Source organism: Leuciscus leuciscus (assembly GCF_965113295.1).
Source record: "Leuciscus leuciscus genome assembly, chromosome: 20".
Lineage (NCBI taxonomy): Eukaryota > Metazoa > Chordata > Actinopteri > Cypriniformes > Leuciscidae > Leuciscus > Leuciscus leuciscus.
Genome location: NC_138744.1, coordinates 15,880,603 through 15,895,263, shown reverse-complemented (window position 1 = coordinate 15,895,263; position 14,661 = coordinate 15,880,603). Strand labels below are relative to the sequence as shown.

The window sequence follows — 14,661 nt, the reverse complement described above, 5'->3', positions numbered from 1 at the left end:
CAGTCATCTCCACAGCTCTCTCTTGACCTCCAAGGCTCAAATGAGAAGACACCCTTTCATTTAAGCAATGATGCACATAACACACATGCCTCGGACCACAAATTGCAACTGAATTTCAACAAAGGAATGCTTTTGAATTTCAAATTGATACATTTTTGTTTCCATAAAATTTAAAACATGAAGTGGAACTCAAATGAGGGACTGTATCTTTGTTTGTTTTTTTTTGCCCAGCTTTACTGTCTTTGCATTACACTACTGAGCTTATAAGTTGTAATCGATATGCATGTATTATGCTTTTGTATGAATTCTAGAAAATTATATTTAAAAAATGCAGAGCGTTTTTGTTTCCACTTTTCTCTATGATCGCTTGGAGTGGGTTTCTCTCATGAAATGGAAAACCTGGAGTGGATCTGGAGCAGAGTGATATTCCAGACCTGCATTAATTTAGTTTTTCGTTGCTTGGTGGGTGCATGGTTTGTCTTGCTCTTTTTAGCTATGTTTTTTGGCGAATCAGAACTCGCATTTTTCATCTGCAAGGTAAGTTATTAAATGGTTGTCATATAAAACTCACAATCGTGCTGTTGGACTTTATATCAGAAGTGATGCGATTCGGCCCTAGGCAAATGTTAAAGACACCTCATAAAGTGCAAACGCATTTTCTTTTCTTCCCATGCTTATTTCGCGCTTGCTTAATAATTATTCATTTGAGCCTCATCTTACAAACAGATGGCACAGCTAGGAGAGAGAAATTAAACGGCCAGCTAGTATCTTCAAGATGCTCTTGTAATCCAAATCCCAAGACACAGCAGATGCACTTATCATGCGATGGCAAGCGTGAAATACGCGGCCCGTGTTGGGATTTGCTCTGACAGTCTTGTATTTGAGACTGATATGGGACAGTAACCCCTGCGCAGAGGAGCTCAGAGCGGGACCTCCGAACAGCGCATTCGGCTATGACATATGACATATTATAAGGTATCTGCGCTTTTCTACTGACTGACGCAATGGCAATACGTACACTGCTCGAGGTCTCAAAGGACATCGATAAATGAAAGAACAAAGCATAGTGCACAATATCTGAACAATAATGCGCGCGAGCGTAAACGAAGAATTAATGCACATAGAAAAGCATCTAAAAATGAATTATCAAGCACATATGTGAGCTACTGTACGTGCAGTTATTGAGCGAACCCACTTTATTACTAGAGCAAACGGAGTCAGCAGAGGTGCAGGTGAGTGACGCAAACTACTGACCAAAAGAATAAACGATAATTAGCCTACATGTAATAGCAGAAAACGGGAGCAGGAACTTTAGAAGAACCGTTTTAATTTCACTTTCGTATAAATGCAATAAAATGGAAGCTAACATGATTTCTACCACATGTAATGCAGTCGATGTGCTTGTAGGTGATGCTTATGCCGATGTGTTTACATATCTCGCGATGGCAACATTGGATAAATAGTTCTCTTTAGTGAAACATCTGGCAAGTAAACTTTCAAAGTGTTCATAGACTGAATAAATAATTCTTACCTGTATGCGAATAAGACAGGAGCAGTAGGAGAGAAAGGGGAGCGCAATACTTCCAAAAAGAAGAAAATGCCATCATGTGTGTTATTCCGAATCTCTCTGTTAGTTCCTCTTCCTCAGATAGGAGTTAGAATAACATGAGCGCGCAGGCTCTCACCTACGAGTTATGTCTTTTCTCAACTCCAGTGTTTGCTGGAATCGTTGTGTGTTACATAGCCTACTAGTACTCACATGCACACTCAATCTGATACAATACTCTGAATGAAAGGTGGAAATGTAGCAGGGCCGGTTTTTCTTGGGCTCAGCTTCAACCAATCGGATTTGACAATGATCAGCGCACACCCAATGGGCGGGGTAAGTGTAATATTAAAAGACAAATGACCGTTTGTTTTGATCAAAAAGACAATGTGCTAAATAGCACTGCAGTTATTGGAATGAGCAGCCTTCCAATTAACCGCTCTATAACGTGATGAATTACAGTGGCGATCAATAAAGTTTTGAACCCGCTGTAGCCTATATAAATAATTCGAATTTACTGGAACACTGGGCTTTTTAATGAATGTCTAGCGTGTAATGTGGATTCCGCAGAGATAAATGACAGATTCACTGACTGGACCAATTCAGAACAAGGAATTAGAATGTGATTCATTCAACTATATGACACACGACGAAAACAATCAACACGATCATTAGAAACCAAACTGGCATGAAACTAGCCCGAGCAAGACTTCAATATCTTCCTCATCCTCAAACTCACTTCACTGGCGTAGCATAATTAAAACCGCTATGAATTTAAAGCCAATTTTATAGTTTGCATTTAGCGACATCATGTGATGATTTGGAGGAATTCAACGATGTGGTTTTGAAAAGATTTCAAGTCAGAGGAGACTTAGCTGTCACAATTTTAATATTTCTTAATATTAGGCTACTATAAAATCTTGAATACAAAAAACTTGAATTGCCCATGCAGGAATAATGTTTTCACATTAAATAGTACATTGAAAGTAAAATGTAAAGAATAGTTATAAAGCTCAAATATATATATATATAAAAAAATAATACAAATAACAAAGATAACAAAATGAAATAAAATAATAATAAAGATAACAAAATAAAATAAACAAACAAAATAAAAAGATAACAAAAATATATCAAACCATTGTTATGGCCAACGAATATTGTAAAGCACGCCGCAACCACATGAAGAAATCTCTCATGTTATATTATGCAATAACAGCTGACGAACACAAACAGAAAATAAGAACAAAACTGGCTGCTTCAAATTGCCTTGTTTACAGTTGCCCAATATAGACATTACTCTTTTTGTTCAATTATGGATATTCATAAGAAACACTTCTAGAAGATTATGGTCACATACAAGCAAGAAATCACCAGCCAGAAAGTCATGTTCACCCGTGCAGGATCCAAAACATTTGTTTGCTGTCATTCTTTCCAAGTGTAGCTGTGCCGCATGCCAGAGTAGTTTATAATTGGCCAGCAAACATCAAACCTTTTGGAAGTGTTTGGTCAGAGCATAAATAATTTGAAAGTGGAAACATGTATACAAAAGGAAACAGAAAGCCATTTAAATGAGAAAATAACCATGACTGTTGACAAGCACCTTAGTAGATGAGAACCTTGAGACGTGAAATATTATTTTCACACATCAATGTTTTTTTATTATAAATTGCAGCTCATGGCATTTTGAACCAAAATATTTATGCAGCAAATTAACAGTTTTTTTATGTGGGATCATTTTTGCGTAAACAATGCCGGTGGGAAAGGTTGTTTGTGTGAATTAGGTGTAGGGCTCATCCTACAGCACTGAAAAACTGCAAGGCATTTAGAGCTTTTATTATTCTCTCTCTTATGAAAGTCTATTACCTAGATGATATAAATGTGAAATGCGTGACCCTTTTGGAGATTTTCCTGCTGCAGGCCATTTATTTTAAAGAGCCCCTGGAGAAAGCAACATTTTAAAAATGGGATTTTCTTTTGGGCCTGTAGCCATTTCAAGTTTTGCTACTCCAAAGCGCTTCCCATGCTAATATATTCTCTTGTTCAAGGACTTTATGAAGAACCGCGGGAGAGAAAGAGAGATCTTGAATAATTTGTGTAATAATATTTTTTTGTTGCATTCCATGCCATGTACCTTCGTTAATGAACTGTCATTGTTTTAGCACACATAACACAGTTATTAATGGTGGCTTCTGGTCAACCACACACTGGTAATAAAACTACACAAAAAGAAACACAAATATTGCAGACAGAAGAAATTAAATTAAATGAGAAGCTATGATAATGTTTACAGTGATGAACTGCTAAAGTTAAAGCATTGGAGGGTAAAATTAATAAACACAGTTGTGGTTATGTGGTGACTGTATAGTCCAGGCAATTCCAGTTCATGTTGTTTGTGGAAAAGTTGGGCTTGTGGTAGCATGTAAAGATAAGATATGTCACATTCTGAAAGAATACCTAAGGAATGCCTCAAGGCCTTTTTTTTATATAGATTTTTCCCTCTTCCCTTTTGTTTTTAAAGAGTTTTCTGACACATTTCTGGTTCTTACCTTTATTCATGAACTGGACAGAAATATAGCCTACTTAGTTACCTACCACCCATTAAGAGGCTGGTGTAAAATTCTGGTTCAGAATAAAAACATAGTATTATTCAATACACTGTTATGTATATTGCTACGACGGTATCTGGTTATTTGTAAGACCTTGGAATTTATTGGCCAAGAGGCTTTTCAATCATTGAATCGTTTATTAAAACTATTTGTTCAAAAACACTCGTTCAGGATCAAAATAGTTTTATCTGAAGTATAGCCCCCATACCCTCAGTCACTGTTGCCTACATCCCTCCACTAATGTAGTCCACTGAATGAGGGAATACATGTAAAGAGTGAATTCGGACACTGTGTGCATTGGAAGTGCTGCATACGCCATCTACTGGCAAGATGTGGGAAATCATTCAATGTGGCGCTTATAGTGCGTGGTTAGCAGCTAGCCATTGAGTGTAGGCTACATCGGTTGTACACTCATTATTGAGGTGCATTATGGAATTGAATAAGTGCACTTGATAATGTCCACTATGGTGTTGGACACCACTACAAATTGCTTCGGTTCGGCTAAGCTTGTGTTTATGTTTGCTGATCAATGTTTATGTGAATAAAAGCCTAAATTAAATCTGTTCATCATACAAAGCAATAGTCTCTTCAGAAAATTTGGAACAAACAACTCAATTCATAATGGCTTTGTTTTCACGATCTCTTTATACATTTTATGAAGCGTCAAAGTGGTAGTTGCAAAGACTCATTGGAGGGACAAAAAGCTCTCAGATTTCAACAAAAAGATCTTCATTTGTGTTCTGAAGATGAACAAAAGTCTTACAGGTTCGGAACGACATGAGGGTGAGCAATTTTAGTGGACTATCCCTTGAATTGTATTTTGCAATGGTCAACAAATCAACCAGCAAAGTGTGTATCAGAACTCTTGTTTGAGAACTTACAGGTATTTATTAATACTTCAGAAGTTTGAAATGGAAATATCTTTTTATAAACCGCGGCAATGCCATTTACATAGAGATGAACTCTATTGAGATTTCTTGGCTACTTGAGCATACATGAATGTCTATCTTAATTAGATCAGTAACAACACTGGAGGCTGATTATGTTGTAAAGTCATTTTAATAGCTTTAAATTCAAAGATATGGAAAAATCAAACTTGTGTAAAAAAAGTGCAACAATTTCAAAGTGCTTCTAGAGAAATTGGTTCAGTGTTAATCTGGATCTTATCTACTGTCTTTTCAAGTAAAGCAGAATATGATATACTTATGTAAAGCAAAAACCCCAACATTTCGACATCTGACTAAATGATTGCACAGCTTGCAGACAGTGGTTTTCCTAAAAAGAAATGTTAATCAGTTTAAAGACATAAGCCAGCATAAGACTGGTGGGAAGAAAGAAGCGTTCAATGTCACCTCACAAAAACATCTTTTCAGCATTTCTCAATTTTGCAGGGTCGGTGAATCAATACAGAGAAAATTGCACACCTTTTGTTGAATAGCATTGCTGCCATCCACACTGGAAAGGAACCAAGGTAAAACCATAATTTGTCCCGTCTTTGTATACTTTTTCGATTTCCTGCATAGACAGTCTCCAAATTATATATCTGAATAAAGACCCAAGAGCAAAACAAAATCTATGGGCAAAGCTCTCATTAACTCCCTTCTACTCTGAATACCCAATACTCCCTCATCTTTTTCTCTTGTCTTCTTTTCTCTGCTCTCCTCTCCAGTCCTCCATCAATCTCACTCTTTACACCAGCGGCTGCTTGTCACCAGCGGTGGAGGGCAGGGACTCCACGCTGGATTTGTAGATGGGTTTCTTCTGGGAACGGTCATCACTGAGAGGATGAGAGAAGGAAATATGACTGAGTGAGTGTTTTATCTAGCAGAATAAGAAAAGATGTGGACCTGAAGGATGTGGTTATTGAGACGGTTATTTGCACATTGACAGCTTTGAGGCAGTGAGAGAAGTGGACATCAGCGTCTACTGATGCTCACAGTAATACTCAGACTCCACTCGACATGATAGAGGAGGGTTGGAGGTCAAACACCCACATGAATCACTGCACACATTTCCAGACAACATGACTAGGGTGATTTTGGAGGACTTACATGGGTCCCTTGCGATTCCTCTGATTGGCTCGGCGACAGAGGTAAGCGGTCATGGATATCACAACCACCAGAAGGACCAATCCAGCACAAGCTACCATGAGACCAATACGACCGGTGGTTGACTCATACCATGCTGCCTCCTCTAAGAGACAAAGACAAAATCACATATTATACGTCTGTCAAACTGACTTTAAATGTTATGAAATAGAAAAAAGAAAAACAACTAAAAAACCTAATCAAACATTTCAACCTGATTAAAATTGGTATTAGTTGCTCGGCCTTGAGCAGGTGAGCTAATTGAGGGTAATTGTCAACATTAAATCAAATTCAACCCAATGTACTTCCTTAATTCAGTTCTTATTGTGAATGATTCATTGGTGCACGTTAGTTCAAATAAAATAACTGTTGACTTCTTAGTCTTCAAATCAAAATGTAATAACTTGCTCTTTCTCTAAAACGACTCCCATTTTCTGCTGACATCAATTTGATTCCACGGCTTTTTTGCACTTTGTTTCTACTTGATAACAGTGGCTGATATAAATGATAGTTCCTCTGACCATTTTTTCATAAGAGCAAATTACAAAATATCGTTATATACCTATTGAACATTGTTAAAAGGCAGAAAAATATTGTAAGACATTGAGGCATTAGACAATCATATGTAAAGCTGCTTTGAAATCACATGGATTGTGAAAAGTGCACTATCGATAACAATAACTTGAGAGAATTTTTAATTTTATTCAGTTATAATAGCATGGCAGATATTATCCATGTTGTGCAGACATACAGTTGATATTTTTTCTTGACTTAAAGAAAACTGTCCATCGGTAATCATAAGGTTAAGTTATGAAATGTGTCATTTTATTGAAGTTAAATGAGTTCTCAAGGTCTTACACAGGCGCCTTTATACTCTAAAACTGAAAATTGGACAAACAGATCAAAAGGGATTTTGGTTGCTGAATTGCTGCAAGTGCCATTAGATATAAAATGAAACGTTCAAATTATGAACATACTGTACATCAGGGGTTCTCTACTCTGGCCCTCGAAAGTCACTCTCCTGCAGAGTTTAGTTCCAAACCTAATCAAACACACCTAAACAAGCTAATCTTCAACATTACTAAAAAGTTACATGCGGGTGAGTTTGATCAAGGTTGGAGCTAAACGCTGCAGGAAAGTGCACCAGAGTTGAGAAGCCCTGGTGTATATCAACAAATCAACTGAAGTTGTTCACACAAAAGTCGCACACTTTTGGCAGCTCTGACCTGGTAGAACAGTGATGCTGATTGTACGTTTCTTCATGAGGGACCGCACAGTGGGTGACTGAGCCGAACAGGTGTATCTCCCTCCATTCTGATCACTCACCTTCTCCAACTTCAACTTATTAGAGGGCAGAATCCAGTCATCTCCCTTGATATGAAATAGACACACACAGAGGTTATAGAGAAGTGAAAAGCAAAGCAGGAACATGAAATATTTGACGTAAGAAAGATAAGGCAGAAGTAATAATTCTTAGGAATGGAAATCATGCAAGAGGGTGAATTCCCACTTTTTTGACTTTTTGAATCGAAAATACAACAGAAATGAAGTTCCCTAAGAATCCCTGTGCCATTTACAATAAATAATGTTAGTGAGTATGAAAGAGTAATGAGGTGAAAATAAAACATAACACCATACAATTCAAGGAAACAAATGCCTGTGCAAAAACCACTCGGAGCAAATCATAACCATGCAGATGCTTTTGGCACTAGAGGAACTTCTGCAGCCTGCCAACAAAGTCCATTTCAATTTAAATGAAAGTGAATTAAGAGGATTCCCAGTCAAGCCAAGTTCTGGCCAAAGCACCATTGTTTGAGCTAATCCATTGGCTCCGAACATCTTCCTGTTTCCTCCACTGGAGTGCAGACACAGAGCACTATAAACAGGTATAGCTGCTATACACCAGAACGTGTTCTGCAATCTAAGGAAGCTTGTTTTTCTAGTTTACTCTATTTATAAGAATCTGCTTTTATTGGGTCATGCCTTGGGTAACTATTTGAAGTGCAGATTCGAAGCCATATTGACTAAGCGAAAACTGCATAATACAGTATATATTTGAGGGAGTTTCAACTGTAAGAGAATGATAGTGCACTTTTTTGATGTGGTGGAGGACAGACTGTCATCCTGTATAGCAGGAATGAGTCATTCTGGACTTCTATCTCATGAAATTCTATGGTCATCGATCACCCACACCATGACATTTAGAGGGACTTTTTTTTTTTTTTTTTGCATAAGGTCATGCACTGTGCGTTCTACAGCAGGATACATGTACAAAAGTCAAGATTAGTATGTTCAACAGTTAAACACAGATCCAAAATTAACTTTTTGTCTCATAAGCCCAAGGTGAGTGAATTAAGTTTTACTGGCCTTACCAGAATACATTTGGCACTGTCCCTGAAATGATTTTCATTGATTATATCAATAATATAATATAATATATTGTTCTGTTCATTTGTCAGTTCACGTTACGTAATAACCGAGTATTCTGTTCCTGTTTTCTGCCCAGATGGTTTTGTTTCGTATGTTAAAGTTTAATAAATGTACTGCCTGCGTCTAGATCCTTCCTCTCACCTCTATACGGCAATCGACCTTGACAATCAGATCATATTTTTATATTTTTAAATAATTTCTTAATTACAGTTTCCTTTCATATCAGTGAAAAAAAGATATATCACATTATATAAAATGAAACATCCATCCCTTGTATAAAATGAATATATTTTGTTCCTAAAATATATTCATTTTAGTGGCTCAATTAGAGGAATATTTCCACATGGTAAAAAGACCTCCTAGATAAACAAATGTAAGCAAATTTTCTACTAAGGAAGAAGACATCTGAGTCGCGACAGATGTTTTCTTTAGCAAACATCTGTCATGACTCGTGTGGCTTATTCCTTTGATTTGAATCGCTTGTGTCAGTTATATGATATCAGTGGGGGCTTGATTATCTTTCTCACAGTTCTAAACTTCAACTTGAACCACAACATTAAATAACCATGCAGCCACTGGAAAGTAACTGGGCCCTGGTGAGTTTTATTTTCTCGCCAAAGCCAATATTTGCTCACATTTGGCTGCAACGCCCGTTGAACAAAGCTCATAAATAAACTTTTACAATAATTCTGAATTGATCAGGGGAGTGTAGACTAGACATAACCTCTGGACACTCCTTAGTGCAGATCTACCATACACTTTTCCTGGCTTAGCACATTTCCTGTTCTAATTAACTGAGTCGACAACTTTCACAGCCTTTTCCCAAAACCTGAGTGAACAAGCTTATTTTCACTTGAACAGGACTTTATTAGGCAAGCTGGCCTTCAAGGCCTTGTTCTCTGATGTCTAAGAACCCAACATGTCTATTACATGAAAAAGGGCAACTGCAGTCCCAAATATAGAGATAGTAAATCTGTCACCTCTTTAGCCCAGAAGTATTCAGGTGCCTCAGAAGCTGAAGTAGTACATTCCAGCTCCACATCATCGCCTAATTGTACTTTAAGGTCCTGCACCGAGTTGAAATAGCGTGTTAAGTATCCCAAACCAGCCCTGTGCACTGCCAGCTCCCGCATATCTGCGATAGAAAGAGAGAGAGCATATGAGGATAGAAAGGATTAGTCAAAACAGCTCTGCTCCTGGATACATTTTCATAGCATAAAAACAAGGAAGTAGGTCATGGAAATTTTGAGCATGTCTTCATCACTCACAATGAATATATACAGTATATATTTTATATTATATATTTTATACATACATAATATTTGTATACATTCATAAAATATACATGTAGAAATAGTAAGATTTTTTATTACTTAATACTTTTATTAAGAAAGGATTCTTTAAATTGAGCAAAAGTGCAATAAAGAATTTTAGACCGAAAAATGGAAAAATAAAAATAAACACAAAACAAATAAATGGTTCTTTTATTTACTTAAAAGAATCTTGAATATTTTCAGTTTTCACACAAATATTCCTGAGCACCAAATCAGCATATAAGAATGATTTCATGTGACATATCACAATGATTTTCAAGGATAATATGACACTGAAGACTGGAGTAATGATGCTGAAAAATTCAGCTTTAATAATATTTCATAATATTACTTTTTTTACTGTGCTTTTGCTCAAATAAATGCAGCCTTAGTGAGCTTTAGAGACTTGAAAAACATTTTAAAAAAAAATCTTGCCAACACCAAACTTTTAGTTTGCAGTTTAATTTGTTGGTGACAGCAGTGGATTATTATCAATGATTATAGCATATTAAGTCCAGGTTGACTGTAATAACACAATGGATCATCTTGTCTCCATCTGATTATTCATACTGAACATCTCTGTATAGCTCCATCTGGGTTTTTTTTTTTTTTTTTTTACTCAGTTTTTCCAATAAATCACCACTGTCAACTCATCCCTGGGCACTGCAAAACCTCCAATCAATATCAATATTGATTTTGTCATCTTGGGAGATAAAGAGTTTTATTTATCATCGATTCTTTAAATCCCAAATATAAAAATTCCTTGCGACAAAATGTCAGATGCAACTGGCCTCACACACAACGATGGAAAGATTGAAGCATCTGGACAATCTAGACATATATGGATCAAATCAATGGGGCTTTGCATCACAAACAACTCACAGTGGATGGGGATGGTGAGGGGCTGGGAGGAGTTGTCTGGTGCAGAACTGTTCTCAGAGACACAGCGGTATGGACCCTCAGACCAGGACTGGATACTGGCGATGAAGAGGAGCAGTCTGTCCTCCTCCCTTCTCACATCCACATCATACAGAAAACACCGGCGGTAGAAATACTCCTGATCTGTCTCTAGCCGATACCACTTCTTCATGTACTGTTGGGAAGAAAAAGAAAGAAATATTTCACTCCAACACACTACTTACATAATATGCATGGAAATAGCAGTTGTCACTCTGTATTTCCCAACAATATGTCTTAGTAAGAGGATATTTAACCCTTAAACGCATAGTGACCTGGAACGTCATTCACTAACCTCCTCCACATTCATTTTTTTAAAGTTAGACATCAACATTCTTAGTATTCCTCAGTCAATTCATTATAAACAATATAACAAAAGAAAAAAACTAAATATGCTTTATTTTATTCTTCTGTAATTGTTACTCAAATATCAGGAGAGTTTTATATTATCACGGCAGGTAGAGATCCATCTGTGTTAGATATAGATCCGGGTCGATAAAGACCCGAATATGTAATGATTGGCGAAACATTCATGCATTTAAGGGTTAAGTGCTTAGTTTTATGATCAAAGCTCTGTAGTTTTTATTGTGGGGGACCAAACATACAATGCAAAGCGATACAACGATGTTTGAGAGTTGTACATATAAATGTTACTCAAAAGCCTGTTGTATCAAATTAGATACAAATTAACATGATTTAAAAAATAAATACAAAAAAAATGATGTATGGATAGTTAAGTAAACCTAATGATTACTATCAGTCCAGTAAGTGCTAATCTTGAAATATTACTACCAATATAAAAGTTGTACTTAGGTTTACTTTATAAAAATCCGGAACAATTTCACGGCCTGTGGGTGGACATATTTAGAATTATACTAAAATTCCCTTTACTTGCTAAAAAAGTAAAACTACTAATCAGACAACAGAAAGCATGTAGTATACTGTGTCCAACAGGTTTTCATCAAGGTTTTGATCATTTAGAGGCCTCAGAAAATTGCGTATCACTATCAAATATGATCCAGTAGGCTTTTTAGGGTTAAGAAAATCTTGCTAATGTAGGGAACACTTGCCAAATTTGATTAAATATGCTACACTTGGAGGAATTAGACTATTCGGGGCAATGACGCTTGGGTCTCACTAACACAGGTTAATGAGAGTTTGCAAAACAAAACATCTGTCTTTGTGATTGGTGGTATGGAGATCCATTTTTGCTCGATTGCATTTAGATAGCTGGAAAATGTGACAAACAGACTCTGCACTGACAGAAGCAGCAGATGTTGTGAATCCTCCAAAGGCCCCTCACTGCCAGATACTAATTAAACCCAGAATAACAGCTCTCAGAAACTCACTTAAACACACACTGCCTCCTGCGTTTTAAATACCAATTGCAGCCTTGATCTCCAGACAAATAAATTCAAAATAATATTGTTCTTTATTTGTGATTGCCCTATGAGATTGTTTACAAAATCACAGGAGCATTTTTGTTGATATTTGAGAGTAAGTGTCCCTGACAGATATGTTTGTAATTTTAGATCTCTCACTCTCTGTTTCTTCAGTAATCAGGCCGGCAACACAGCGGAGGACGTGTACAGACAGCAGCAATAACATAAATCCTTCTCATTTCCCATGAGAAACGAGGTGCCATTTCAGTTTCAATCTGCTGTTTTCTTGACATTTACAGACAAGTGCACATCAAAGAGCATTGTGTACCAGACATTTCCTTGCTATTGTGTAAGTGACCTTACCTTAGAGAACCTCTGAAAGTGCACTGTGCTCATGTTCAGCTCAGATTCTGTATCCACACACTCCAATGTCACATCCTGTCCTTCCAGAACCGGCTCAGATGGACCTTTTACCTCCAAAACAGCTGTAAAACAAAAAGTAATTAGTTAAAAAAAAACTAGTTTTATAGATTAAAGCAACAATTGCATCCATATGGGATACTAAACAACATAATTTGTTTAGTATCTCATATGGATGCAGTTCTTGTTTGTGATGTAAATTCATATCAGGACTTTTGCACATTTCAATGGAAAAATTACAACCTATGAAATTTAACAGATCTGGCATGTTTTTGCAAAGAAGAGTATAAATATTACCAAGCCAAGATCGCTATACAGACAGAAGACAGACTGAGAGACGGACAGAGTAGGCTACTGTAATATTATCAAATGGTGTGTTAGTTAGGGGTGTACACACTCATGAAGTTATAACACTTTTTTCCTCTGAAATGTGGATTGTAATGTTTACATTAACGGTCCACGTTCTGATATGATTTATCTTTTTTACGTCACAAAAACCAGCTGTTTTAACAGGGCTGTATACAGACTTTTTATTTCCACTCTATAGTTGCCAGAATATTCTATATTCGAAACTTCCTGGTCTGTGTAATTTGCATACCAGCCATGACAACAACAGGATGCTATCTGATGTGCAGTGTTGTTAAACTGAAGCAAACGTTGTATAAATACAGAAATGCAAGCATATTTGTAGTCACTTACATAATTTAGTCATTTACATCTTAGTCTCACGTGCAATGTCATTGAAAATGGTATTCTCAAATATTGTCAAACAAATGTGACGTGCTTTCAAACAAATATAATTTCCTTAAAATGTCGTCTAACTGGTTGGGTCAAGATGGTGAGCATTAAAGGTGGCAAATTCCTCGTCTTACTTGCTGTAGGCGACTTGACATATCCTGAAATACCTCCTGTGTAAAATTTTCTTTTGGGCTGTCACAAATGCAGTCTTTATGGGGCTTTTATATATAGATAGGATAAGCCTAGATGTCGTTGTATTAGGCTACAATCTTACAAAAACAGGAACGCTTTCGTTTTCACTTGACTGCAAAGAGTCCCTGCATTTCCCCGGAAAATTGTTGGTATAGTTCAGACGAATTAAATTTTAAGGTAGGCTATGCAATTCTGAACGTTTAGGTAGATTTTCTTTTGTGCAATCAGCCAACAATAAAAAAAAGTGAAAAAATAATAACTATAAAAACTTTATTTATTATTTTAAATTTCGCTCCTCAGTCTCACTGGATTATTAATTAACTTGTATAGATAGGCCTATACTAACATAATTGCGTTTGGTAAGAACATAGATTTTAGGTTGAAACAGTTAGGGCATTAAAAAAATAATGGTTTTGCAAAGACATAAGCAAAATGTTATTTACCATTGTATCCTTGGAGAAAGGTGAACGCCAGAACAGTGAGGAGAATATAGCATTTCATCTTGAAGGATCTTGACTTCTGCGTTTGAAAACAACTTCTGCCAAAACGAAAGTTTGTAAACACAATTTATGAGCGCGGAAGAAGAGGGTGGAGCTTAAGCTAACGTGCAATTGTTTATTTTGTTTTTGTTACAAAGATTCAACGATGCACAAATATAATGTTAGCATGAATTTCTTCTATATTTTAAAAATTACAAAAACACAAAAATACAAGGTTATACTTGTGCAATGGTCTCAAAACACAAACTCCTCATGCAAATCAAGCGTCAGCATCACTTGTATCTAGCATAATCAATGTTCAAAGGGTGTAATAAGGCACAGTGTCATCTGGCGGTTAAAGTTTTTTTTTTTTTTTTTTTTTTTGGTTTTTGTGTGATAGACGTTTGATATGTGAATCTGTATAAAGAGATTTAAAAAATGACATTAGGCCTTGGCTACTAAATACTTCACGACGCGATTAAGTTACGGTTTAGTTGCTTAGTAACAA

At 36.5% G+C, this 14,661-nt stretch overlaps 2 protein-coding genes across 3 annotated transcripts in view; both read right to left on the bottom strand.

Moving 5' to 3' along the window:
* Positions 1–1,798, bottom strand: part of cadm4 (cell adhesion molecule 4) — a 162,775-nt gene extending 160,977 nt beyond the window's left edge. For both annotated transcript variants that reach the window (XM_082150556.1, XM_082150558.1), the window contains exon 1: positions 1,532–1,798. In XM_082150556.1, coding sequence (XP_082006682.1) covers positions 1,532–1,607 — 76 coding nt within the window. In that variant the 5' untranslated portion in view covers positions 1,608–1,798. The remainder of the gene's footprint in view (positions 1–1,531) is intronic.
* Positions 1,799–5,195: 3,397 nt separating this feature from the next.
* On the bottom strand, positions 5,196–14,272 carry LOC309483380 (vascular endothelial growth factor receptor 3). Its single transcript, XM_082149200.1, has 7 exons — positions 14,118–14,272; positions 12,688–12,809; positions 10,868–11,078; positions 9,653–9,807; positions 7,469–7,613; positions 6,207–6,348; positions 5,196–5,932 (listed from the first exon to the last, which is right to left on the bottom strand). The coding sequence occupies exons 1-7, from the start codon at positions 14,173–14,175 to the stop codon at positions 5,845–5,847; spliced, it is 921 nt and encodes a 306-aa protein (XP_082005326.1). The 5' UTR covers positions 14,176–14,272; the 3' UTR covers positions 5,196–5,844.
* Positions 14,273–14,661: the final 389 nt, after the last annotated feature.

Coding starts and splice junctions, on each gene's coding strand:
- LOC309483380 (XM_082149200.1), bottom strand. CDS start 14,175: ATGAAATGCTATATTCTCCTCACTGTTCTGGCGTTCACCTTTCTCCAA. Junction 12,810..14,117: donor CTTTCTCCAAGGATACAATG/GTAAATAACATT, acceptor TTTGTTTTACAG/CTGTTTTGGAGGTAAAAGGT. Junction 6,349..7,468: donor CAGCATCACTGTTCTACCAG/GTCAGAGCTGCC, acceptor TTTGTCTCTTAG/AGGAGGCAGCATGGTATGAG.